The sequence below is a fragment of the Lipotes vexillifer genome, unplaced genomic scaffold (genome assembly GCF_000442215.2).
Source record: "Lipotes vexillifer unplaced genomic scaffold, Lipotes_vexillifer_v1.1 scaffold37, whole genome shotgun sequence".
NCBI classification, from domain to species: domain Eukaryota; kingdom Metazoa; phylum Chordata; class Mammalia; order Artiodactyla; family Lipotidae; genus Lipotes; species Lipotes vexillifer.
The window spans coordinates 3,582,631-3,608,916 of NW_006791811.1; the positions used below are offsets into that span (position 1 = coordinate 3,582,631).

Genomic DNA, 26,286 nt, shown 5'->3' on the forward strand with positions numbered 1-26,286 from the left:
TTCACTTTGTTATAAAGCAGAAACTAACACACCATTGTAAAGCAATTATACCCCAATAAAGATGTTAAAAAAAAAAAAAAAAAAAAAACTCAAATCCCCCAGCTGCTGGGTGGCAGGGTCAGGATTTGAAACCCAGGACTGTCTGACCCCAACAACCAGACTTTCAACCACACCAGTACACTGACACTTCCAGCCCCCTAAGCTGGCCATGAAGTAGCCTATCTGCCCATGGTACAAAGGGGATGTGGCCCCATCTCTTGGCTCCTAGTGTCTACTGTGTGAAGAGCTTGCAGGGAAGGCATTCTTCAAGCGCACAAAACAAGGAGTAAACCTCCAAGGAGCTCTCAGGAGTGCAGAGGGATCCAGCTCAGGGACTTTATCTCTGCCATCAGCCGGCCGTCACATTCTGCACCCCCCCTGAGGTCACCGCCGAGCTGTGACCTTGGGGGAGGTGGAAAGATCAAGAAAAGGCTGACCAGCTATCTATTTTATATTTGGCAGTGTATATATGTCCATGCCGCTCTCTCACTTCGTCCCAGCTTACCCTTCCCCCACCGCGCAGGCATAGCACAGGGAGATCAGCTCCGTGCTTTGTGACCACCTAGAGTGGTGGGATAGGGAGGGTGGGAGGGAGACGCAAGAGGGAGGAGATATGGGGATGTATGTATATGTATAGCTGATTCACTTTGTTATAAAGCAGAAGCTAACACACCATTGTAAAGCGATTATGCTCCAATAAAGATGTAAAAAAAAAAGTTAAAAGAAAAGAAAAGGCTGTCCATAGTGGAGGTGTGACAACTTCACACACCCAAAACGTTTTTCAGCTGTCAAAGAAAACCAAGAGCAAAGATGCTGGGGCTTCGAGCACAGTTTATAGTCCTGTTTCATGGACTGAATCATGGAAATAAGGGAGGGATGGAAGAGGAGGGAGGAGGGAGTGCCAGAATGAGAGAGGAGGAGGGCGGGAACCTACCTAAGCCTCCAGGAACTGCTAAAGAAGGGTGCCATTCAGTCACCCTTGTTGGTCTTCTCTATCTTCTCCAGTTAGTAAGTGGCCGGATTTAGGTTTCATCCAGGAGCATGTGTTCTCAACGACTGTACTACTTTGCCAACCAAATCCCTGTACTTCTGTCGTAGAGCAAGTGCTTCTCAAGCTTCGGCATAAATCCGAATCCTCTGGAGGTTTTTTAAAGCGTAGAGTTTCCCAGACAGTCTGACATGGTAGGTCTCAGGTGAAACCTCAGAATACACATTTCTAACGAGTTCCAAGGTGATGCTGATGCTGTTGATCCATGGACCACACTTTGGGTAACACAGGTGTAGAGGACCCCCAAGCAGATGTATGACTTTGCCAAGTATCCCTTCTTCATAGCAAAGCCTATGCTTCAATTTGGATTTCTGAGAACCCCCTAGATTCCATCAACCCATCACATCACATAATGAAGTAGGAATTTTAATAGAGAAGTTTGGCTCAAACACAAGGAATTAAAGTAAATTCTGTTTAAATTCTATTCCGGGAACCGAATCCTGGGGTGGGGAATAGCAGCTGTATTTAAAGCAGTGAATCCAGAAGTAAGCTGGAGAAACAGGACCAGGAGGCGTTAAACCATGCTGAATCAATCCCCACGTGTAGCTCACCGTGAACCCTCTGCTTGCCCCTCCCTTCAGGTTCCTGGCTCACGTGAGCTCCTACACAGAGACCCCAGTGGTGGCCTGCATTGTGTCGGGGTTCCTGGCGGCTCTCCTCTCCCTATTAGTCAGCCTGAGAGATCTGATTGAGATGATGTCCATCGGCACCCTCCTCGCCTACACCTTGGTCTCTGTCTGCGTCTTGCTCCTTCGATACCAACCAGAAAGTGACATTGACGGGTTTGTCAAGTTTTTGTCTCAGGAGCACACAAAGAAGGAGGGCATTCTGGCTGACTGTGAGAAGGAAGTTGGCTCTCCTGTGAGCGAAGGGGAAGAGTTTTCCGGCCCAGCCACCAACACATGTGGGGCTAAGAACTTACCATCCTTGGGAGACAACGAGATGCTCATAGGGAAATCAGACAAGTCGACCTACAACGTCAACCACCCAAACTACGGCACCGTGGACATGACCACAGGCATAGAAGCTGATGAAACTGAAAACGTTTATCTCATCAAGTTAAAGAAGCTGATTGGGCCCCGTTACTACACCATGAGGATCCGGCTGGGCCTTCCAGGCAAAATGGACCGGCCCACAGCAGCTACAGGGCACACGGTGACCATCTGCGTGCTCCTGCTCTTTATCCTCATGTTCATCTTCTGCTCCTTCATCATCTTTGGTTCCAACTACATCTCAGAGCAGAGCTGGTGGGCCATCCTTCTGGTCATTCTGATGGTGCTGCTGATCAGCATCCTGGTGTTTGTGATCCTGCAGCAGCCAGAGAACCCCAAGAAGCTGCCCTACATGGCTCCCTGTCTCCCCTTTGTGCCTGCCTTTGCCATGCTGGTGAACATCTATCTCATGCTAAAGCTCTCCACCATCACGTGGATCCGGTTTGCGGTCTGGTGCTTTGTGGGTAAGCAATTTCCTTTGAAGCCTTGAGAGTTCCCTTCTAAGACCTTGATCAGGCTTATCTCAAAATTACCTCCTAGCTGGACTGGGCATCACTATTCCAAGAGAAATCTGGCTGGTTCTGTGGATCCCTACTTCCTGCTTTAGAGTCAAAAAAGCCCGTTGTGCCCTTTCTGCCTGTTATGATCTTGGTTGTGAGTTTTGAATAATGATACTGATCAATCCATCACTTCATTGAATACTATTACTGGATGTTCTTCTGGTGGATAATTAGTATCACAGAAAGTCCACTTAAAATGAATCCACATTTTTAAAAAGGACAAAAATAACATATAAAAATGAGGGTGGGAAAGGCTGATTGGAATTCTTAGAAACTAAAAATTATGAAAAATTTTATTTATCTTACGTTCAACAAAATTAAAATGGCAATCAATCATGCCATGTTTTTTTAAATGAGAAAACTATGAATTAAGTATGGGGTTTTAGGCACAGTTTTTTGACAAAATTGTATCATGGCACCATTTAACAGCCCTCACTTTTTGTTGACTTTGCAAAATATTCAAGTTTTTCATTTTTTTCCCCAAGTTCTTTCTTCATCCTTTGATATTCCAATCATTCTCTTGGGAAGTACCCATCATACCATCATCCTTGTTGCTTTTCTCTCCTTCTATTGATAACTGATAGGACTCTGTTGGGTCATCAACGTCCACAGCTTTGAGTGAATTACTGTTGCTCTCTCTAAACTCACTTTCACTGCCTTCAGGAAGTCCTGTATCATTCCTAAGATTTCTAGTTTTCCTTTGGGATCAATTTGTATTATATTCACATTACATGTTTATCCTATATGATCATCACTGATGTTTATGAAATTGCTGGGGATTGGTGCTCATGATAACTTGAGAGGGATGTTTAAGTGAAGACTAATTTTAAAGTTCCTTAGTTATTATTTTTATATTTCCTATACAACTTGGTAACCCTGGGGTCTCTGGCAACAAATACTTAGCTAAGGAGAGTCCTTAGGTGCTCTGAGAAATAGGAAAGTAAAGAATAAGTAACTCAGCCTTAAGGGAGGCAAGACAAATATGTGTGAATCAACCAGCCTGGGCAAGGCAGCATAGAGAGTCATTGAGTTGTAGCCCATCCACTCCTTGAGGTCAGGGATATGGGTGTTCAACCCGGTGACCTCTGTGCCGGAACATAGTTTGTGCTTAATAAATACCTCTCTATGATTGTAAAGCACTCTTCAGATGAGAAAAAGGAAACTTCCAGTCAGAATAGCTGGAAAGGACTTTAAGGAGGTAGAATTTGAACTGGGCCTATAAGATAGGATTTAGGTAGAGGGAAGTGGGGGGAAAACACAGTATTCAAAGGAAAGAACATACATCTCCCAGAAGACTCCTCACATCCGAAGGCCATCCTATGCCTTCCTGTAAGCGTTTTGTACCAATTTTTCACTACCCTAAGCCTCATCCCTTGTTAGACTTTAAGGGATCTCTTGAGAGGACCCCACCGACTCATGAAAATTCTAAGCATTTATATGATTCATTCACAATCTCCCTTTTCTGTTTAAACATTTTTCTGGAACAAGAAGCTAACCAATGGAAAGATGCTATTATGGGTAGAAATGAATGAAGTGGGTAGAAATATTAGAGTCATGTATTTGTCAAGTGAATGAAGGCACAAACACAAATACACATGAATTTATTCATCTTTTCCTGGACTATTTAAGCTAGAAGAAGCCTCCAACATCTAGTACAGTGTTACCCACAGTGTGGTGACTAGTCCATTGTTAATATTTGGACTGATTTTAGAGAGTATATGAATGAACTTGTAAAAATATTATACGATCATGATTCACTTTCACAAATACTAGAAAAATATATACATTCCCATGAATCTGGTGACTATTTTTAAATTCTAAAAGTGAGTCAAGGAGATTCAAGATGGTGGAGAGTAGGTGGACATGGAGTTCATCTCTCTCCATGGATGCATCAGGAATACATCTGTAGATGCAACAGTTCTCACAGAACACCAGCTGAAAACTAGCAGAAGACCTTGGACACTGGAAAGGACTATAAAGATCCCTGCATAACTGGGTAGGATGGAAAAAAAGAAGGGAGAAGGAGGAGGACAGGAAGCAGGACAGGACCTGCACCCCAGGGAGGGGAAGCTGAAGCAGAGGAGAGAGCCCGGAATTTGGGGAAACCCCCTCTCTGACAGGGAAATAGACTGGGACAGAGGGGAAGCATTAGAGGCTGTTGGAAGACGGTGAAGCGGCCAGTCTGTGGCAGACAGGGCAGAGTGAGAAATACACAGACGGTCCATACTGTGGCCATACGTGCCCGGGACTGAGACGTGTATTCACAGGTGTGCAAAGGGGCTGGGAGCTGGTGCGTGAGGACTGGAGAACAGGCTCAGAGCGAGAACTGCTGTTGGCTGTGGGGAGACGGACTGAGGGGATGGGAGGGAGGAAATCTGCAGCAGGGAATGCCTAGGGAGGAAGACTGGACTGCCATGGAAGCAGGGTGCTATTGATCAGTCACACACAGGGGGAGAAGCCATTACTGTAGCCTCTCTCTACCTACACGCCGGCACGTGCCAGTGACAATTAAAAAAGCCCCCTCAGGGCTGGCCCTCATGTGCCTTACGCCAGGAGGCAGAAAAGGCCCTCACTAGGGCCACATCTCTTGCGCCCGTGGCCGCCGGCTTCCCTGCACATTTGGCGCCCCTGGGGCTCCCATGATCCAAGCAGTCATACCACCTCTGCGCCTGGTCCTCACAGGGGCAGACCCAAGAGCTCCAAGGCAGACTCAGGACAAGACTCCTGTGGGTGGACCACATGCAGAGGTGGGGATAAAACCAAAGCTGAACCCCAGGGATGGGGTGACTAAGGAAGAAGATGGAAAATCTTTCCGCCAGCTGTACAAGCTGCAGATTAAATCCCCACAATCAGTTAAGTAGCCCCTGCGTCTATGGAATATCTGAGTAGACACTGAGTGTTCCCACAAATGAAAACAGTCTAGGGCTTCCCTGGTGGCGCAGTGGCTGAGAATCTGCCTGCCAATGCAGGGGACACGGGTTCGAGCCCTGGTCTGGGAAGATCCCACATGCCGTGGAGCAACTAAGCCCGTGCGCCACAGCTACTGAGCCTGCACGTCTGGAGCCTGTGCTCCGCAACAAGAGAAGGCCGCGACAGTGAGAGGCCCGCGCACCGCGATGAAGAGTGGCCCCCACTCGCCGCAACTAGAGAAAGCCCTCGCACAGAAACGAAGACCCAACACAGCCAAAAATAAATAAATAAATTTATTTTTTAAAAAAACAACAGTCTAGCTCTGGCAGCTGTGGACTTTGGGGGCAGCACATGCAGGAACTGGGCCAGATCAGAGCCTGAGTGGTCCCCACAGTGCTCACAGCAGGTCCAGAGACCAGCCCAGAGGCAGAGGAGAGCCTCCTGGAGAGGCAGAGGGGGGCTGTGGCTCACGGCGTGTGCAAGGACACTTACAGCAGACACCCCATGGAAACATAATTATTACTATTGACTTTATTATGTTTTGATTCATTCTGTTGTTGGTTCTAGCTTTTTGGGTTTTTTTGGTTTCTTTTTCTTTCTTTTTTTGTTTCTTGTTGTTTTGGGGGGGTTTTTTGTTTTGTTTATTTAGTCTTTTGGGATCTCTGCTTTATAGCTTTAAAAATTTTTTTTATACTTTTCTATTTATACTTTGCTTTTCTGTTGTCCTGTGTTTTTTCCCTTTTTATTTTATTATTATTATATTTTTAATCATTTTTATCACTTTGTTGTCTCCTTGCTTTCTTCTTCAGTTGGCACACTGCTTTGGTTTTGTTTTTAGGTTATGTGTTTTTGTTACTTTTAATCCTAATTGTTTGATTTCATTTTTGAATTCTATTTGTCTGGTTGTTCTCTGGCTTTTTGTTTTATTTGGCTCTGTTTTTGTTTCTTTTATGTGTGTGTGTGTTTCCTTGTTTCTGTTTCTGTTTGATTTTGTTTTCACCATTTCTCTGGGGTTTTGTTTGTCTTTTTTTTCTTTAATATATTTTCTATTTTTTTAAATATTTGTTCCTATGTTGCTTTTCTGCTCTTCTGTCTTCTTTCCCCTTTCTCTTTTTCTTTTTTTTTTTAAATATCATTTTTGTTGGTTTTCTTTGTTTCTTTGCTTCATTCTTCAGTTGGCACTCTGCTTTGGTTTTCTTTTTTGGTTTGGGGTTTTTGTCAGCTTTCTTCTTAATTGTTTGATTTTCTTCTTGGGTTCTTTTGTTTGTCTGGTTGTTTTGCTATTTGATTTATTTTGTTCTGTTTTTGTTTCTTTTGTGTGTGTGCATGTTTCCTTGTTTCTGTTTGTATGATTTTACTTTTTACCATTTGTCTGGGGTTTTGTTAGTTTTTTTTTTTTTTTCTTAATCCCCCTTATTGCTGGGACGAGTGACTTGTGGGGACATGGTCCCTCAACCAGAAGTCGAGCCTGAGGCTCTGGAGTGGGAGCACTGAGCCCGGGATGCTGGACCACTAGAGAATTCCTGGCCCCAGGGAAGATTAATCACCAAGGGCTCTCTTGGAGGCCTCTATCTGAATCCAAGACCCAGCTCCACCCAACTGCCAGCAGCTCCCAACGCTGGACGCCTCACACTAAACAACAAACAAGACAAGAACAAAAACCCATTCATCAGCACACAGACTACTTAAAGTGACAGTAAGCTCACAGACACCCCAAAACATACCACATGACATGGCCCTGCTCATCAGAGGGAAAATACTCAGTTCCACCCACCAGAACACAGGCACCAGTCCCTCCCATCAGGAAGCCTACACAAGGCACTGGACCAACCCCACCACCGGGGGCAGAGAACAGAAGCAAGAGGAACTATGACCCTGCAGCCCAGGGAAAGGAGACCTCAAATACTGTAAATTAGACAAAATGAGAAGACAGAGAAATATCTTATAGGCAAAGGAGCAAGATAAAAACACACAAGGCCAAATAAATGAAGAGGAAATAGGCAAACTACCTGAAAAAGAATTCAGAGTAATGATAGTAAAGATGATCAAAAATCTTGGAAAGAGAATAAAGAAAATATAAGAAACATTTAACAAGGACCTAGAAGGACTAAAGAGCCAACAAACAGTAATGAACAACACAATAACTGAAATTAAAAATACTTTAATTTTTTTAATTAAACAAAAAATAGCGGAAAACTGAGGCAGAAGAATGGATAAGTGAGCTGGAAGATAGAAAGGTGGAAATAACTTCCAGGGAGAAGAATACAGAAAAAAGAATGAAAAGAATTGAGGACAGTCTCAGAGACCTCTGGAACAACATTAAGCGTACCAACAACGAATTATAGGCATCCCAGAAGAAGAAGAAAAAAGAAAGGGTCAGAGAAAATATTTGAAGAGATTACAGCTGAAAACTTCCCCAACATGGGAATGGAAATAGTCAATCAAGTCCAAGACGTGCAGAAGAGTCCCATACAGGATAAACCCAAGGAGAAACATGGCGAGACACATATTAATCAAACTAACAGAAATAAAACACAATGAAAAAATATTAAAAGCAGCAAGGGAAAAACAACAAATAACATACAAGGGAATTCCCATAAGGTTAACAGCTGATCTTTCAGCAGAAACTCTACAGGCCAGAAGGAAGTGGCAAGATATATTTAAACTGATGAAAGAGAAATACCTACAACCAAGATTACTCTACCCAGCAAGGATCACATTCAGATTTGATGGAGAAATCACAAGTTTTACAGACAAGCAAATGTTAAGAGAATTCAGCACCACCACACCAGCTTTACAAAAAAGGCTAAAGGAACTTCTCTAGGCAGGAAAAGCAAGAGAAGGAAAAGACTTACAAAAACAAATCCAAAACAGTTAAGAAAACAGTAACAGGAACATACATATCAATAATTTCCTCAAATGAAAATGGATTAAATGCCCCAGCCAAAAGACACAGACTGGCTGAATGGATACAAAAACAAGATCCATATATATGTTGTCTACAAGAGACCCACTTCAGACCTAGGGACACATACAGACTGAAAGTGAGGGGATGGAGAAAGAAATTCCATGCAAATGGAAATCAAAAGAAAGCTGGAGTAGCAATATGCATATCAGATAAAATACACTTTAAAGACTAGGGCTTCCCTGGTGGCGCAGTGGCTGAGAGTCCGCCTGCCGATGCAGGGGACACGGGTTCATGCCCCGGTCTGGGAGGATCCCACATGCCGCAGAGCGGCTGGGCCCGTGAGCCATGGCCGCTGAGCCTGCGCGTCCAGAGCCTGTGCTCCGCAACGGGAGAGGCCATGACAGTGAGAGGCCCACATACCACAAAAAATAAAATAAAATAAATAAAATAAAATAAAGACTATTACAAGAGACAAGAAAGGACACTATATAATGATCAAGGGATCAATCCAAGAAGAATCGTAAATATCTATTCACCCAACACAGGAGCACCTCAATATATAAGGCAAATGCTAACAGCCATAAACAGGGAAATGAACAGTAACACAATAATAGTAGGTGATTTTAACACTCCACTTACACCAATGGACAGATCATCCAAACAGAAAATAAATAAGAAAACACAAGCTTTAAATGACACATTAGACCAGATGGACTTAATTGATATTTATAGGACATTCCATCCAAAAACAACAGAATACACTTTCTTCTCAAGTGCACATGGAACATTCTCCAGGATAGATCACACCTTGGGTCACAAATAAAGCCTCCGTAAATTTAAGAAAATTGAAATTGTATCAAGCATCTTTTCCAACCACAACACTATGAGACTAGATATCAATTACAGGGGAAAAAAACTGTGAAAACTACAAACATGGAGGCTAAACAATACGCTACTAAACAACAAAGGGATCACTGAGGAAATCACAGAGGAAATCAAAAATTACCTAGAAACAAATGACAATGAAAACACGACGACCCAAAACCTATGGGATGCAGCAAAAGCAGTTCTAAGAGGGAAGTTTATAGCAATACAATCCTACCTCAAGAAATAAGAAAAATCTCAAATAAACAACCTAACCTGACACCAAAAGCAATCAGAGAAAGAATTAAAAACCCCAAAGTCAGCAGAAGGAAAGAAATCATAAAGATCAGATCAGAAATAAATGAAAAAGAAATGAAAGAAACAATACCAAAGATCAATAAAACTAAAAGCTGATTCTTTGAGAAGATAAACAAAATTGATAAAACATTTTTCCAGACTCATCAGGAAAAAAAGGGAGAAGACTCAAAGCAACAGAATTAGAAATGAAAAAGGAGAAGCAACAACTGACACTGCAGAAATACAAAGGATCATGAGAGACTACTACAAGCAACTCTATGCCAATAAAATGGACAACCTGGAAGAAATGGAGAAATTCTTAGAAAACTACAACCTTCCAAGACTGAACCAGGAGGAAATAGAAAACATGAACAGACCAATCACAAGTCTGAAATTGAAACTCTGAATAAAAATCTTCCAAAAAACAAAAGCCCAGGGCCAGATGGCTTCACAGGTGAATTCTATCAAACATTTAGAAAAAAGCTAACACTTTCCTTCTCAAACTCTTCCAAAGTATAGCAGATAGAAAAACACTCCCAAACTCATCCTACAAAGCCACCATCACCCTGATACCAAAACCAGACGAGGATGTCATCAAAAAAAGAAAATTACAGGCCAATGTCACTGATGAACATAGATGAAAATATCCTCAACAAATACTAGCAAACAGAATCCAACAGCACATTAAAAGGATCATACACCATGATCAAGTGTGGTTTATCCCAGGAATGCAAGGATTCTTCAATATATGCAAATCAATCAATGTGAGACACCACATTAACAAACTGAAGAATAAAAACGATATGATAATCTCAATAGATGCAAAACAAGCTTCTGACAAAATTCAACACACATTTATGATAAAAACTCTCCAGAAAGAGGGCATAGAGGAAACGTACCTCAACATAATAAACTCCATATATGACAAACCCACAGCCAACATCATTCTCAATGGTAAAAAACTGAAAGCATTTCCTCTAAGATCAGGAACAAGACAAGGGTACCCACTCTCACCACTATTATTCAACATAGTTTGGAAGTTTTAGCCACAGCAATCAGAGAAGAAAAAGAAATAAAACGAATCCAAATTGGAAAAGAAGAAGTAAAACTGTCACTGTTTGGAGATGACGTGACACTATACATATATAACCCTAAAGGTGCCACCAGAAAACTACTAGAGCTCATCAGTGAATTTGGTAAAGTAGCAGGATACAAAATTCATGCACAGAAATCTCTTGCATTCCTATACACTAACAATGAAAACTCAGAAAGAGAAATCAAGGAAACACTCCCATTTACCACTGCAACAAAAAGAATAAAATATCTAGGAATAAACCTACCTAAGGAGGCAAAAGACCTGTATGCAGAAAACTATAAGACACTTACAAAAGAAATCAAAGACGATACAAACACATGGAAAGACATACCATGCTCTAGGACTGGAAGAATCAACATTGTGAAAGTGACTATACCACCCAAAGCAATCTACAGATTCAGTGCAATTGCTATCAAACTACCAACGGCATTTTTCACAGAACTAGAACAAAAATTTTTACAATTTGAATGGAAACACAAAAGACCTCGAATAGCAAAAGCAATCTTGAAAGAAAAAAGAAAAACAACAGAGCTGGAGGAATCAGGCTCCCTGATTTCAGACTCTACTACAGGGCTACAGTAATTAAGACAGTATGGTACTGGCACAAAACAGAAATATAGATCAGTGGAACAAGCTAGAAAGCCCAGAGATAAACTCACACACATATGGTTACCTTATCTTTGACGAAGGAGGCTAGAATATACAGTGGCGCAAAGACAGCCTCTTCAATAAGTGGAGCTGGGAAAACTGGACAGCTACATGTAAAAGAATGAAATTAGAACACTTCCTAACACCATTCACAAAAATAAACTCAAAATGGATTAAAGACCTAAATGTAAGGGCAGACACTATAAAACTCTTAGAGGAAAACACAGGCAGAACACTCTTTGACATAAATCGCAGCAAGATCTTTTTTGACCCACCTCCTAGGTAATGGGAATAAAATCAAAAATAAACAAATGGGATCTAATGAAGTTTAAAAGCTTTTGCACAGCAAAGGAAACCATAAATGAGATGAAAAGACAACCCTCAAAATGGGAGAAAATATTTGCAAATGAAGCGACGGACAAAGGCTTAATCTCCAAAATACACAAGCAGCTCATGCAGCTCAATATCAAAAAAACAAACAACCCAATCCAAAAACGGGCAGAAGACCTAAATAGACATTTCTCCAAGGAAGACATACAGATTGCCAACAAACACATGAAAAGCTGCTCAACATCACTAATCATTAGAGAAATGCAAATCAAAACCACAGTGAGGTATCACCTCACACTGGTCAGAATGGCCATCATCACAAAATCTACAAACAATAAATGATGGAGAGGGTGTGGAGAAAAGGGAACCCTCCTGCACTGCTGGTGGGAATGTAAATTGATACAGCCACTATGGAAAACAGTATGGAGGTTCCTTAAAAAACTAAAAATAGAACTACCATACGACCCAGCAATCCCACTACTGGGCATATACCCTGAGGCAACTATAATTCAAAAAGATACATGTACCACAATGTTCACTGCAGCACTATTTACAATTTCCAGGACATGGAGGCAACCTAAGTGTCCATCGACAGATGAATGGATAAAGAAGATGTGGCACATATATACAATGGAATATTACTCAGCCATAAAAAAGAACAAAACTGAGTTATTTGTAATGAGGTGGATGGACCTACAGTCTATCATACAGAGTGAAGTAAGTCAGAAAGAAAATAACAAGTACCATGTGCTAATGCACATATATGTAATCTAAAAAAAACGGTACTGATGAACCTAGTGGCAGGGCAGGAATAAAGACGCAGACATAGAGAACAGACATGAGGACACAGGCGGGGAAGGGGAAGCTGGGACGAAGTGAGAAAGTAGCACTGACATATATACACTTCCAAATGTAAAATGGATGGCTAGTAGGAAGCTGCTGCATAGCACAGGGCGATCAGCTCGATGCTTTGTGACGATCTAGAGGGGTGGGATAGGGAGGATGGGAGGGGGGCTCATGAGGGAGGGGATATGGGGATATATGTATACTTATAGCTGATTCACTTGTTGTACAACAGAAACTAACACACCCTTGTAAAGCAATTATACTGCAATAAAAGTTTTTTAAAGAGTCAAATTGAAGAAAACATTAGTACTAGTACATGTGCCATATGATTCAAAGTAATAACACATATAGCTCTTGCTACATATTAGCCATCATTCCAAGGACTTTACTTATGTTAACTTATTTAATCTGCACAACCATCTGCATTTCACAGATGAGGAAACTGGGGCACTTGACTGAGGTCACACAGTTAGAACACAGCAAAGCCAAATTAGAACTCAGGTGTGTGAGTCCAGAGTCCATGATCATAACCACTATACTAAAAATGTAGTATATGAATATAAATAACATATAAATAAAGTTTGAGAAACACTGACATGGTCCACCACTTCCCCACTTCTCCCTCTCTCAACCTTACAGATAAGTAAACTGAACCTCCAAGAGGTGAAATAACATGCTCAAGGTCAACAGGAATAACAGGAAGTTATTCATAGAGCTATTACTACAATCCAGAATCTCCATGCTCAGATCTGGGGCTCCTACCTCCCAACCAGGGTGCCTCTGAACGGACCTTCTTATTTGCTCAGAATGTTTGATATGTAGTCTGTGCAGATTAACACATAACATCAGGGCTGGCTCCATGGGTGGATGATCTGTGCAGTCACACAGTGCTCTGCACTTCGCTTAATGCTCTGCTGCTGTCTTCTTGAATTCTTAACAATTTTTTAACAAGAGGCTCCATGGTTTCATTTTGCACTGGGATCTACAAATTATGTAGTCAGTCCTGCATAATATCTATGTTTCTGGAGAACCAGAGGAATTTTGCAAAAGTGATGAGGTGGCAGGAACCCCCTGCCTATGGTTTTGTTTTTGTTGTTTTTTTGATACAAAGCTAGATTTTATTTGAAATTTTTTTAATGTTAGCATATCTAAATTCATATATGTAATTGGTTTACAGTTTGTTTTTGTTTTAATTTTTATTAGAGCATAGTTGCTTTACAATGTTGTATTAGTTTCTACGGTACAGCAAAGTGAATCAGCTATATGTATACATATATATCCCTTTTTGGATTTCCTTCCCATTTAGGTCACCACAGAGCATTGAGTAGAGTTCCCTGTGCTATACAGTAGGTTCATTAGTTATCTACTTTATACATAGTATCAATAGTGTATGTATGTCAATACCAATCTTCCAATTCACCCCACCTCCCCCTTTCCCCCTTGGTATGCATGTTTGCTCTCTACATCTGTGTCTCTATTTCTGTTTTGTAAATAAGATCATCTATGCCAATTTTTTCAGATTCCACACATATGCATTAATATACCATACTTGTTTTTCCTTCTTACTTCACTCTGAATGACAGTCTCTAGATCCACCCACATCTCTATAAATGACCCAATTTCGTTCCTTTTTATGGCTGAGTTATATTCCATTGTACATATGTGCCACATCTTCTTTATCCATTCATCTGTCGATGGACACTTAGGTTGCCTCCATGTCCTGGAAATTGTAAATAGTGCTGCAGTGAACATTGTGGTACATGTACCTTTTTGAATTATGGTTTTCTCAGGGTATATGCCCAGTAGTGGGATTGCTGGGTCGTATGGTAGTTCTATTTTTAGTTTTTTAAGGAACCTCCATACTGTTCTCCATAGTGGCTGTATCAGTTTACATTCCCACCAGCGGTGCAAGAGGGTTCCCTTTTCTCCACACCCTCTCCATCATTTATTGTTTATAGATTTTGTTATGATGGCCTTTCTGACTGGTGTGAGGTGATGCCTCATTGTAGTTTTGATTTGCATTTCTCTATTAGTTAGTGATGTTGAGCATCTTTTCATGTGCCTCTTGGCCATCTGTATGTCTTCTTTGGAGAAGTGTCTATTTAGGTCTTCTGCCCATTTTTGGATTGGGTTGTTTGTTTTTTTGATATTGAGCTGCATGAGCTGCTTATATATTTTGGAGATTAATCCTGTGTCCATTACTTCGTTTGCAAATATTTTCTCCCATTCTGAGGGTTGTCTTTTCGTCTCATTTATGGTTTCCTTTGATGTGCAAAAGCTTTTAAATTTCATTAGGTCCCGTTTGTTTATTTTTGATTTTATTCCCATTACCTAAGAGGTGGGTCAAAAAAGATCTTGCTGCGATTTATGTCAAAGAGTGTTCTGCCTATGTTTTCCTCTAAGATTTTTATAGTGTCTGGCCTTACATTTAGGTCTTTAATCCATTTTGAGTTTATTTTTGTGAATGGTGTTAGGAAATGTTCTAATTTCATTCTTTTACATGTAGCTGTCCAGTTTTCCCAGCTCCACTTATTGAAGAGGCTGTCTTTGCTCCATTGTATATTCTAGCCTCCTTCGTCAAAGATAAGGTAACCATATGTGTCTGGGTTTATCTCTGGGCTTTCTAGCTTGTTCCACTGATCTATATTTCTGTTTTGTGCCAGTACCATACTGTCTTGATTACTGTAGCCCCGTAGTAGAGCCTGAAATCAGGGAGCCTGATTCCTCCAGCTCTGTTTTTTTTCTTTTTTTTCTCAAGATTGCTTTTGCTATTCGAGGTCTTTTGTGTTTCCATTCAAATTGTAAAAATTTTTGTTCTAGTTCTGTGAAAAATGCCGTTGGTAATTTGATAGCAATTGCACTGAATCTGTAGATTGCTTTGGGTGGTATAGTCACTTTCACAATGTTGATTCTTCCAATCCTAGAACATGGTATATCTCTCCATCTGTTTGTGTCATCTTTGACTTCTTTCATCAGTATCATAGTTTTCTGCATACAGGTCTTTTGCCTCCTTAGGTAGGTTTATTCCTAGGTATTTTATTCTTTTGTTACAGTGGTAAATGAGATTGTTTCCTTAATTTCTCTTTTTGAATTTTCATTTTTAATGTATAGGAGTGCAAGAGATTTCTGTGTATTAATTTTGTATCCTGTGAGTTTACTAAGTTCATTGATTAGCTCTAGTAGTTTTCTGGTGGCATCTTTGGGATTCTCTATGTAGAGTAACATGTCATCTGCAAACAGTGACAGTTTTACTTCTTCTTTGCCAGTTTGGATTCGTTTTATTTCTTTTTCTTCTCTGATTGCCGTGGCTAGGACTTCCAAAACTATGTTGAATAATAGTGGCGAGAGTGGATATCCTTGTCTTGTTCCTGATTTTAGAGGAAATGCTTTCAGTTTTTCACCATTGAGAGTAATGTTTGCTGTGGGTTCGTCATACGTGGCCCAGATTATGTTGAGGTAGGTTCCCTCTATGCCCACTTTCTGGAGAGTTTTTAATCGTAAATTGGTGTTGAATTTTGTCGAAAGCTTGTTCTGCATATATTGAGATGATCTCATGGCTTTTATTCTTCAATTTGTTAATATAGTGTATCACATCTATTGATTTGCGTATATTGCCTTTGGAGTCAGACAGCCCCAAGTTCACTCACAGCTCTGCCACTTCCTTGTGACCTTGGGAAGTTCACTTAACTCCTTTGAGCCTCAGTTTTCTCATCTGTAAAAATGCAGATAATTCTTTTAGCCTTGATCTAGTTGCTGTTTGGGGCTTAAATAAGAAAATATCAGAGAAAGCAGTAAGAAATATTGTTTTGCTGCCTTTCTTTTACAAAGCTAGAATGATTCATTGTCTCCCAGACTAGCTATCACATGCCAAAGCACAACATGAACCTGTTCTGACTCAGACTGCCTTCCCAGTTATCAGGCAGAAGAAAACTCCCAGAGAACCTTTTGTAATCTTGCTGATAGCACATACTTCAAACTAGCTCCAGGAACTGATACTCCTTGGCATGGGAGGATGCCACCCTGCAGCTTGGGCTGGCCAGACAGAGGACAATGAAGCCTGCAGTTTAAGAAGCACCCAACTGCTAGCTATTAACTGCTTTGGTATCATGATCTTTGAAGGCTGGAATATAAGTAAGTTTCGCCTAGAACAATGATTCTCAACCTTGACTACACAACAGAATCGTGAGAGTTGCTTCTGAAACATTCTATGACCAGGATCCCCTCACAGAGATGTTCTGATTCAATTGGTCTGGTATGGCCAACTATTGGGTATTTTTAAAGCTCTCTTAGGTAATTTTAATGTGCAGCCAGGTTTACAGTGATCTAGAACAGTGAATCTCAAAGTGTGGTCCCAGACCAGCAGCATCAATATTATGTGGAAACTAGTTAGAAATGCAATTTCAGAGCCCATCCCAGACCTACAGATAGAATCAGAATCTCTGAGGGCAATTTAGATTTTAACAGGCCCCCTAGGTAATTCTGATGCATGCTCAAATTTGAGAGCCACTGATCTAGAGAGAAGAATAAGAAGATATTAGCAAGAAGGGCAGATAATTTAATTACAAAACTCCCTATTTTGGGATATATAAAATATATCCATACCACAACCCCAAACTGGCTTGTAAAATTTTTAACTATCTTGTAGAATAAATATCCTATCTTGTAGAATAAATATCCTATCTCTAAACATCTGAGCCTCCAAAATGTCAGATTATTCTTCTTAATCTCTCTATTCATAATATAAGTTTCCTGGGGAGAACAGTAGAGAGGTTTCTAAATGGAGCTTCTTATGAAACTTCTGGTACTTTTTTAAAAGATTTACATGGTTAGGCTGAGTCATAACTTGATAATCTTCTTAAACACATTTTTTTACCCAAATTTCTCTAAATGAATCTTAATTACAGCATTTTTGTAACAATGTTTTGCTAAGCTTTTGAGAGCACAACTCACAGCAAGAAACGAGTCACGGTCCTAACTAGACACCCAGCACTTGTTTATTTTCCTTTTGACAAGAGAAATAACACAAATAGCAAATGTTTAATAATCCCCAACAAAATGAACACAAAGCGGCCTTCATCTACCTTTTCTCTTCGATGATGCAGTTTTGTAAAGGAGTACCTCAGGGGTTGGTCAGGGGCTCAGGGAATATGAAACTAGGAAGAACCAGTAAGAACACTATACAATGGTATTTTCCAGGCATGTGTCAGGTCTACTGGTCCCTGTGGACCTTTACTGTAAATGAATCATCTATTAGACCAGCTGTGGGCACCCTTACTCTGGAGTCTGTCAAGTTTTCATCTGGAATTTTTTCAGTCCCTCTGAGGAAAACAAAGTACCGTCTATAGCTTTAGAGAACAGACAGGACTTGTGATTTGTGCAATGGCCCTCATAAATCCTGTACTAAACCATCACTATCCCAAAGAGAAGGCAGGCATACTTTACGGTCCTCGCCTGAGCTCTCATCTGAAATCCTATTGGAAACTGACCCAAAGCAGCCAGTGTGATGAAGGGAAGAGGAGGGAGAGAAGGGGGCCATGAATTCGACCTGAGAGGGCACCAAGAAAAACAAATTCCTGATGATATGTCCCATAAATAAGTTTGAAATTCTCCTTGAAGGAAACAAGAAAACAACTGGCAGCTTCAACATCAAAATCATGCTCAGAAGAACAAGAAAAATCACGGAGGCCAGAGTGAGGACGGCCACAGGGCCAGGGTGATTCCAAGAGGGAGGGAGGGAGGAGGTGAATCGTTCAGCAGCTGAGGCTGCCTGCTGGCAGAGGTGCTGGGCTACACAGGGAGACACCTGGCTGAGAATGAAGGGAGAGGAGACCATGGCAGTGGAAGGCCCTGGAGCGGGTGTATGCCGTGCACCCTTAACAGACAGCGCTGTGAAAGAGTGGGTGATGGGCTTCTTTCCCTCAGCATTACATCTGTGAGATTCATGTGACTTGTGCTTCTAGTTTTAGTTTGTTCATTCTCCTTGCTGTCTAGCATTCCACTGTGTTGATATACCACAATGTATTTATCCATCCTGGTGTCCATGGATATTTAGAATGTTTCCAGTCAGGGCCATTAGAAGCAGAGCTGCTACGAACATTCTTGTACACGTTTTCAGTGGACACACAGACACACTTCCCTTGGGCTTCTGTTGAGTTAGAGGTGGAACTGCTGGCTTGGATTACTGGGCTTCTTAGTATGTCTTTAGACAAGACTGCATTCTGTCTCACAGCCATTATACTCAACAAATAACATGAGGGTCTCCAGCTCCATTTTGCAGGTGGGAAACTGAGGCATAAAGAATGTGACTTTATGTTAGATCAGCTGCAGGGCCAGAAGAGAAGCTCCCCCGGTCCCCATTCCACCCTGAGCCTGCTCTTCCTGGCCACACCATATTAAACAAACCTTACTGTTATTACAATCAACAGGGCTTGCATTTAAAAAATAACAAGCAAAGTGGGAGCTGGTGGGGATTGTGCTGGATGGGAGGCCACCTTCTCATTACCATCTTCATTTCTGCATTGGCAAGTGGCTGTTTTGGAAAGTTGATCGCAGAGTAGTAAGAATAAAAAAGCCTCCGGGCACAACAAAGTGCCTCGTTACCTTCAGCGGGCAGGGTTTACTGCTGGAAAGTGTGCCCCAGGAAGAGGCTGTTCCACCCAGCCTGAGGTCAGGTGGCCCACCTCTTTTGGCCCTGAGCGTGGAGCCATGTTCAGAGGACAGGAAGCTCCTGGGGGACCCCAGAGGTCAGGGACCTTCATAACCTGAGCTTGTTCCTGCAGGATTAGAAATCTGTCTAGACCCAGGTCACTCGGGCTCTTTTCAGCATTGAGTTTTTGTTCTGGATTTCTCCCATATGATTCAGAGGACCCCCTACCCCTACCCCTCTCACTTGTAGGTTTGAGGTCATTTGCTTAATTTGCACAGGATGGACCGAGACAAGTGGAGTAAGTAGGTGCTTCGCCAGCTGACCCTGAGGTGCCCTGAACTTGTGAAGGCAACTTGACATCCTGAAAAGCTCTCTGGAGGCCCCTGGGTAGGATGGGAGCAGCCCTCCCTTTAGACTCAAGAGATGTGAGTTCTGGTGCCATTTCAATCCCTGCATATTGCACACTTCTTAACTTCTCTGGGATGATGGACGAGGAAGTGTGTTTGTATAAAGGGCCTTCTGATCACAACGTATTGTTACATAAAGAAAGCCCGTTCAGTTGCTAAAGGCATGATTCTTCATCTTGTCTAGCCCGAACCTCTCAGGCTAGACAAGATGAAGACAATATGGCAGGTGTATTCTCCACCCGGGAACTTCGGTCCAGAAAAGAAGCCACAGCCTCCCTTTGAATATGTCCCTTCAGCGCAAACAGCCTCTCACGGGACTCACTGCCATTACTGGGTGCCCAGTACAGCCGTGTCTGCTGTTAAAATACTGAAACACGTCTGTGCCTGCTGCTAACTAGGCACTGCTTTGAGTGGTCCCTACCCTCCACGATCCAGCAACTAAAAAAATAACTCCAGCCCAGCAGGGGGGCCTCCAAGACCCTGCTGTAACACAAAAGCTGATTCCCTTCTGATTTTTAACATCACACCTGCCTTTCATTCATTCAGGTATCAGATGTATAAGTACAAAGCAGTGGATCTAAGTTTTTATGGAACTGGAGAATTAAGTACCCAAATAGAATAGGTAATATTGTTTATCAACCAGCCATCTTATTCTTGAGGCTTGGTTCCAAATGACTTCTGGCTTATGCTAAAAGCAAATCTACTTTCAAAAGATAAAACTTTGCCATCTGTAAGCGTTTACAAAAGAGTAAACCCAATATCAATGACAACCTAAATGACAGGACCCAAAAACTATTTCAAAGCAATGATAGCATCGTTGGAATAAGTGTATAGCTTCAAAAAGTGAAGAGTTTATCCAAACATAATAATTTGGGGAAATTTTAATGCTGCTGGATATCAGATGATATTAAGGAATTCTTTAAATAAATTTCTTTTTTTTTAATAAATTTATTTCTTTATGTATTTTTGGCTGCATTGGGTCTTCGTTGCTGCACGCGGGCTTTCTTTTTAGTTGTGGCGAGCGGGGGCTACTCTTTGCTGCGGTGCACGGGTTTCACATTGCGGTGGCTTCTCGTTGCAGAGCATGGGCTCTAGGCACACGGGCTTCAGTAGTTGTGGCGTGAGGGCTTCAGTAGCTGTGGCTCGCGGGCTCTAGAGCACAGGCTCAGTAGTTGTGGTGCACGGGCTTAGTTGCTCCACAGCGTGTGGGATCTTCCCGGACCAGGGCCCCGTGTCCCCTGAACTGGTAGGCGGATTCTCAACCACTGCACCACCAGGGAAGCTCGATATTAAGGAATTATTATCAGTTTTTAGATGTGATAATGATACTAAGTTAAGGTTTGTAAAGGAGTCTATTTTACAGATACATACTGAAACATTTACAGATGAAACAGGATGAAAGGGATTTGTTTCAAAATAATCTAAAGACAAAGTGGTAGGGGGGAGGGAGCGGGCTAGCGATGAATATATAGGCTTTTTTATACTATTCTCTCCACTTCTGTATGTTTTAAATTCTTCAAAAGCAAAGTTCAGCAAAATTGTTTCCAATCAGTCTATACCTCCCAGCCACCGCTGGTAGGTGGGAGAAATAACAATTGAAAGCAGCTTGGATTATGACATGGAGGACCCAGAAGGATCCACAGTCCGAACACTACCTAAACACTGGCTGTGTAGCTGTGCAAAGCCCTGTATTTCATCTTGTGCCGCAGTTTCCAGCCTGTGAAACGCACATAACCTTAACCTAAACACACACACACACCCCATTCTGAAACAGGCCAGGAGGAGTCTAAACCAGACAACATTTGTAAAACATTTTGCATTCCTTGGGAGAAAGGTGTGACATAAAGGATGCATCACTGTAGGACCTCAGCACCCAGAGGGGTTGTGTGAAGTTTTGTTCAGATGATTCAGGATTCCCAGAAGCTCCCCACAGATTTTTCAGAAACGACCTCATGCTTCCTTCTCTAGGCCAACTGAAAAAAGGAGCAGAAACAAAACACCCTGCTTCTACACAGGAGGCTTTTAGCAGCTCTGTTTACTCCTCCAACACAAAGCCCTCGTTTATGCGTGACAGATGGTAATACATGTTTCTCTCTTCTCTCCGCCCCCGCTCATTTGTTCCCCTCTGTTCCTCTGTCCCCTCCATTCTTCCTTTTCTCCAGTCCTTCTCTGCCTCACACCACTTTTCCTGGACTGATTCAAGGGCCAGGGAGAGGGGTAAAGGCAGACAGGACGCCAAGCCCTAGGAGAACGCATGTGCCCAAGCCGGCTATTCATGCTGTCAGGCTGATACACACAGTCGATTCTTGGTTCACAGCACTCATATTTGAAATGTATTTTTGAAGACAGAGTGACACACCTTTGAAACTGTAGGGGGCTCAGAGCAAACATTAGAAGGCCCATAAATATTTATGTAGTAGGTTTCCATGGATTGCTTTCCCAAAGTAATCACAGTCGACACATTTGCATACAGACACACACACACACACACACACACACACACACACACACTCGTGTTCCTTCCAGGCCCAGCCACTCCCCAGATAGAACCTAACTTGTACCAAATATTTTTGCGCTAGGCACAGTCTATAACGCAGCACTGGAGGGGGTGTGAAGGGCTGAATAAGCTAGAGCCTTCTCTCTATCCTCATGGAATGCTACTGCTGTGACGCAGTCTTTCCCAGCCTGCATTTCTTCGTCTGTAAAATGAAGGTATTCAAATTGGTAAATGACATAGACTCTTTTCCAGCTCTAAATATCTATGATCCTATGAGTAATCACACCAAGGCTCCCAGAGAATTCCCATAAACCGATCTACCTGACACCCCAATACTTGGTGGGGACAGGGGAAGGTTTGTCAGAATAGATGTCAAACCAGTGCTCGAATGATGACCCGTATAGTACAGAAGAGAGAAGCTAGGGGCAAAGGGGGAAAGAAAAAATGGTATTAAGTTTAGTAGGGAAATAACATGCTTATAAATAGGATCCGAGAAGGGGATCAAAGAGGAAAGAATTGATGTAATAGATACCAAGCTGAAGGAGAAGACAAGCTTTGGCACCTGCCTGTATGTCTAAGAGAAAAGACAGCAAGAGAGAAAAATTGGGCATGAGGAGGTGTGTGCCTGACGATAAACCTCGTCTCCTGAAACAGACATGCTTCCAACAGAGGCATTCTCCAAGAAGCAGCACGCTGGCCCTTTTACGAGAGGCCTCAGTTTGGTGCCTTGTTCTACACAAGGATAATAACTATCCCCCACGGCCACACCCACCCCCAGACAAGAAAGAGTAAAGATCCATGCTCAGAAAAAACGAAGTCGCTGTTTCAGAATAGCTATGCCTACAAATGATTAACTCCAGGATTTATTACCAATTAGGACTATAAATCTCTGCTTACTTTGGCTCCTGGAAAGTTGATTTCACTGGGGGATGGTGGGAGGAAATCCAAGCTTAAAAAGACACACTGCAAATTCAAAAGGAAGCAGGATACCTCAAGCACCAGAGCGGAAAGCAGGCCTCACCTTGTGGTTCTAAGCAAACAGCCCAGCAGATGCCCACAGGGTTAGCAAAGTCAAAGAGACTAGCGCCACCGAGAAGAGGGCGTTGGGGCCTGGAAGGAGGGTGCATAACCGAGGGGCCCCCAGCGGCCAGGCCACAAAATGGCCAAAGTTGGCAGTGAAGCATGTGCATCAGGAGTTGTTTTTTTGTTTGTTTGTTTTCTGGCCACGCCACGCAGTTTGTGGGATCTTAGTTCCCTGACCAGGGATCGAACCCGGGCCCATGACAGTGAAAGTGACGAGTCCTAACCACTGGACCACCAGGGAATTCCCACATGACGAGCTTTAATGTTCCTGATCTCAGGGGTTCTCAGCCTTGGCTGACCACTGGAATCACCTGTGAAGCTTTAAAAACACCTATGCTTGGGTCACCCTGCAGACCAATTAAATCAGAATCTCTATAGAGGATGAGGCTCAGGTATCAGGATTATGCAAAAACTCCCCAGGTGACCCTCCCGGTGCAGCCAGGATTGAGAATCACTGCTTATCTCGTTTCCTCCTCACAGCAACCCCAAGGTATAGGTACAGTACTCTCATGGTTTCATAGAAGAGAAAGCTGAGGCACAAAGAGGCTCAGTAACTGGTCCAGGGTTACACAGCTAATAGTGATAGAGGCATGATTTGAACCCAGATCTCGCACTCTTAACCATCATGCCCCATGGCCTCCAAGGCTACAGTTCTCATCGTTCCAGGCCCTGAGCCTTCATGGGCTTTTCAAGGTAGAAAATGGGGTCTCTCAAACTATTTTCATATATCTTTTCCTAAAAATTCTAATAGAAATGAAACATTAGCCCATATTAATGCTACGTATTAACTAGGAAGGCAGGTTTCTTTCCTTCGCTTGGAATGAGAAGGTTGCACTGGACACTGCATGCTTATCAGGAGTTCTCATTCATTCCTTCAACAAACATTAAGTGCCAGTTTTCTGCAGAGTCTATAAAATAGAACCACCCTGTGCAGATAAGCACACAACAGATATCCTAAGGGCCGAGACAGTGGCATGCACTAGACACTGTGAGAGTCCACAAATGAAAGTGGACAGCTGAGTGGCAGTAATGTATTATGACTTTGGTGAGTGAAAAATGGCAAAGTAAATCATAGGATCATATATGCATGTTGCTACGTGGTGAAATAAAAGATGGAGCCCCTAAGTGCAGGTATGGGATAATAAGATGCTATGAGAAGGCTGGGAATACACCACTGGTGATCCACAACTATTTAATCCAGAGTAGAAAATGCAAATTCCTGGTTAGCACCTACATGAGTACAGTGAGCTAGATGTCAACAGGGGAGGGGGGACTGAGGTGACCTCAAGAGCCCATATCCTAACTAAAGAGGCAGCCAGTTCTCACCTCCAGCCAAACGTTTCCATATCGGAATGTGGGTACAGTGTTGTCAGTCCTTCTGACTTTTTTAGGGGAAGCTGTAAATATGGGTTGCTTAATGCAAGATCTCCCAAGTTTTAAACAGCATCTAATTCCAGTCTTTTCAGTACACTGTATAGACCAAAGAAAACACATCCAGCACCAGCTCTGCTTTCACGACTGAGAGTGAGCTCCCTGCTTGACCCATAGATCCCAAAGCCACTGCTTATCCCACCTGTGCTTCCCCCCACCTCCCACCTACAGGTATGCTCATTTATTTTGGGTACGGCATCTGGAACAGCACCCTGGAAATCAGCGCCCGAGAAGAAGCCCTGCACCAAAGCACGTACCAGCGTTACGACGTGGACGACCCCTTCTCAGTGGAAGAAGGTTTCTCCTATGCCACAGAGGGCGAGAGCCAGGAGAACTGGGGCGGGCCTGCTGAAGACAAAGGCTTCTATTACCAGCAGATGTCAGATGCACAGGCAAACACCCAGACGAGTAGCAAGGCGATGAGCAAAAGCAAACACAAACAGAACTCAGAGGCCCTGATTGCCAATGATGAGTTAGATTACTCTCCAGAGTAGGAGCAAACACGCAAGAAATGTGTAGAAATGATGGTGATTTATTTTCAGTAACTTAACCTGTGGGCTAGAAGGTGGAAACGTCTTTGGCTCTCATTGCAAAAACCCAGCCTTCCCCAAAGTCAGTCCCCAGTCGTAGCCTGTCATTTGCCACTTCTGCTCTTCAGGGTAGTTCTGTCGAAGAGCTTAACCCAGGTCCCATAGCTGGTCCCCTTGTAAAAAACAAAAACAAAAAACAAAAAAAGTTACACAAGAAGCTACAAGAAGTTCTACCTTAGGTGCAACCATCAGAGCTGATGGCAGCAAACGTTTCCCAGGCCTTTGCTTTGCTGGTTGAATCTTTTCGCTTCTTACTAAGGCCCCAAGAAGCAGGGAGTAAACTTCTTGGACCACACTGAGGCTGCAGCTCCTCCTGGAGATGTGCCAAAGCAGGCAGGGGTGGGCACAAGGCAGCATTTCAACCACCTGAGACCCTCTGTTTTCAGCATGCTGGGCTGGGAGCTGCTCCCTGAGGCCAGGTGGCACGTGGCACTTCCTCAGCAAGCCACATTTTGTCCTGAAATCTCACAAAAACAAATTCATGGAGATGCATGCCTCTTGTCCTTCACCAAGGTTCTCAAAATCTCCCAACTAGAACTCTAGGGACACAGCAAAGGTCAGGGACTCTGAGACCATGACCCCAAAGATTTCAGACTCACCATAAAGCAGTCATGCAGACCCAATAATATGGTGAGAAGCACCATCAAAGCTCTACTTAAATGCCCAGAAAAAAAAAAAACAAAAACAAAAAACTGAATAACCATCTCTTGCAGTGAAGGCCAGAAGGGCATTGGCAAAAATTAACTCTCTGTCATGCCTTCTCTTATACCAGACTCTAAGCTCCTGGTGATATGATGAAAGAGGGCAAAGTAGGAGCATGATTTCATGGCACTAGTATGCCTTGAAGAAGTAGGCTGTTTGTTTTATGATCAGATAAAAAAGCTTTACAAGGCGAAGTGACCCAGCCACTGAGATCACATTGCAAACTCCACTTCAGATTTCTAAAATTATAAATTCTGTAGTTTTGTGAGATATGCAACCACTTGATTGGTGGGTGCTGCTCTGAAAACAAAAATATTGAAGCACAGCTACTTAGTAACTGCATTCCATGAGATCACATTTCACTTCTGAACCTTATTCCTCTGGAGTAGCTC

General features: G+C 42.5%; 1 protein-coding gene and 1 non-coding gene across 3 annotated transcripts in view; one reads left to right on the forward strand and one right to left on the reverse strand.

Annotated features, from left to right (window-relative positions):
- Positions 1-25,859, forward strand: part of SLC7A14 (solute carrier family 7 member 14) — a 126,750-nt gene extending 100,891 nt beyond the window's left edge. The window contains exons 7-8 of one of the 2 annotated variants that reach the window (XM_007464727.1): positions 1,669-2,543; positions 24,774-25,859. In XM_007464727.1, the coding sequence (XP_007464789.1) occupies positions 1,669-2,543; positions 24,774-25,096 (1,198 nt within the window). In that variant the 3' untranslated portion in view covers positions 25,097-25,859. The remainder of the gene's footprint in view (positions 1-1,668; positions 2,544-24,773) is intronic. The other variant, XM_007464728.1, reaches the window with a different exon arrangement.
- Positions 23,340-23,412, reverse strand: TRNAE-UUC (transfer RNA glutamic acid (anticodon UUC)). The gene has a single exon. It is a non-coding gene; the product is annotated as a tRNA-Glu (tRNA).
- Positions 25,860-26,286: the final 427 nt, after the last annotated feature.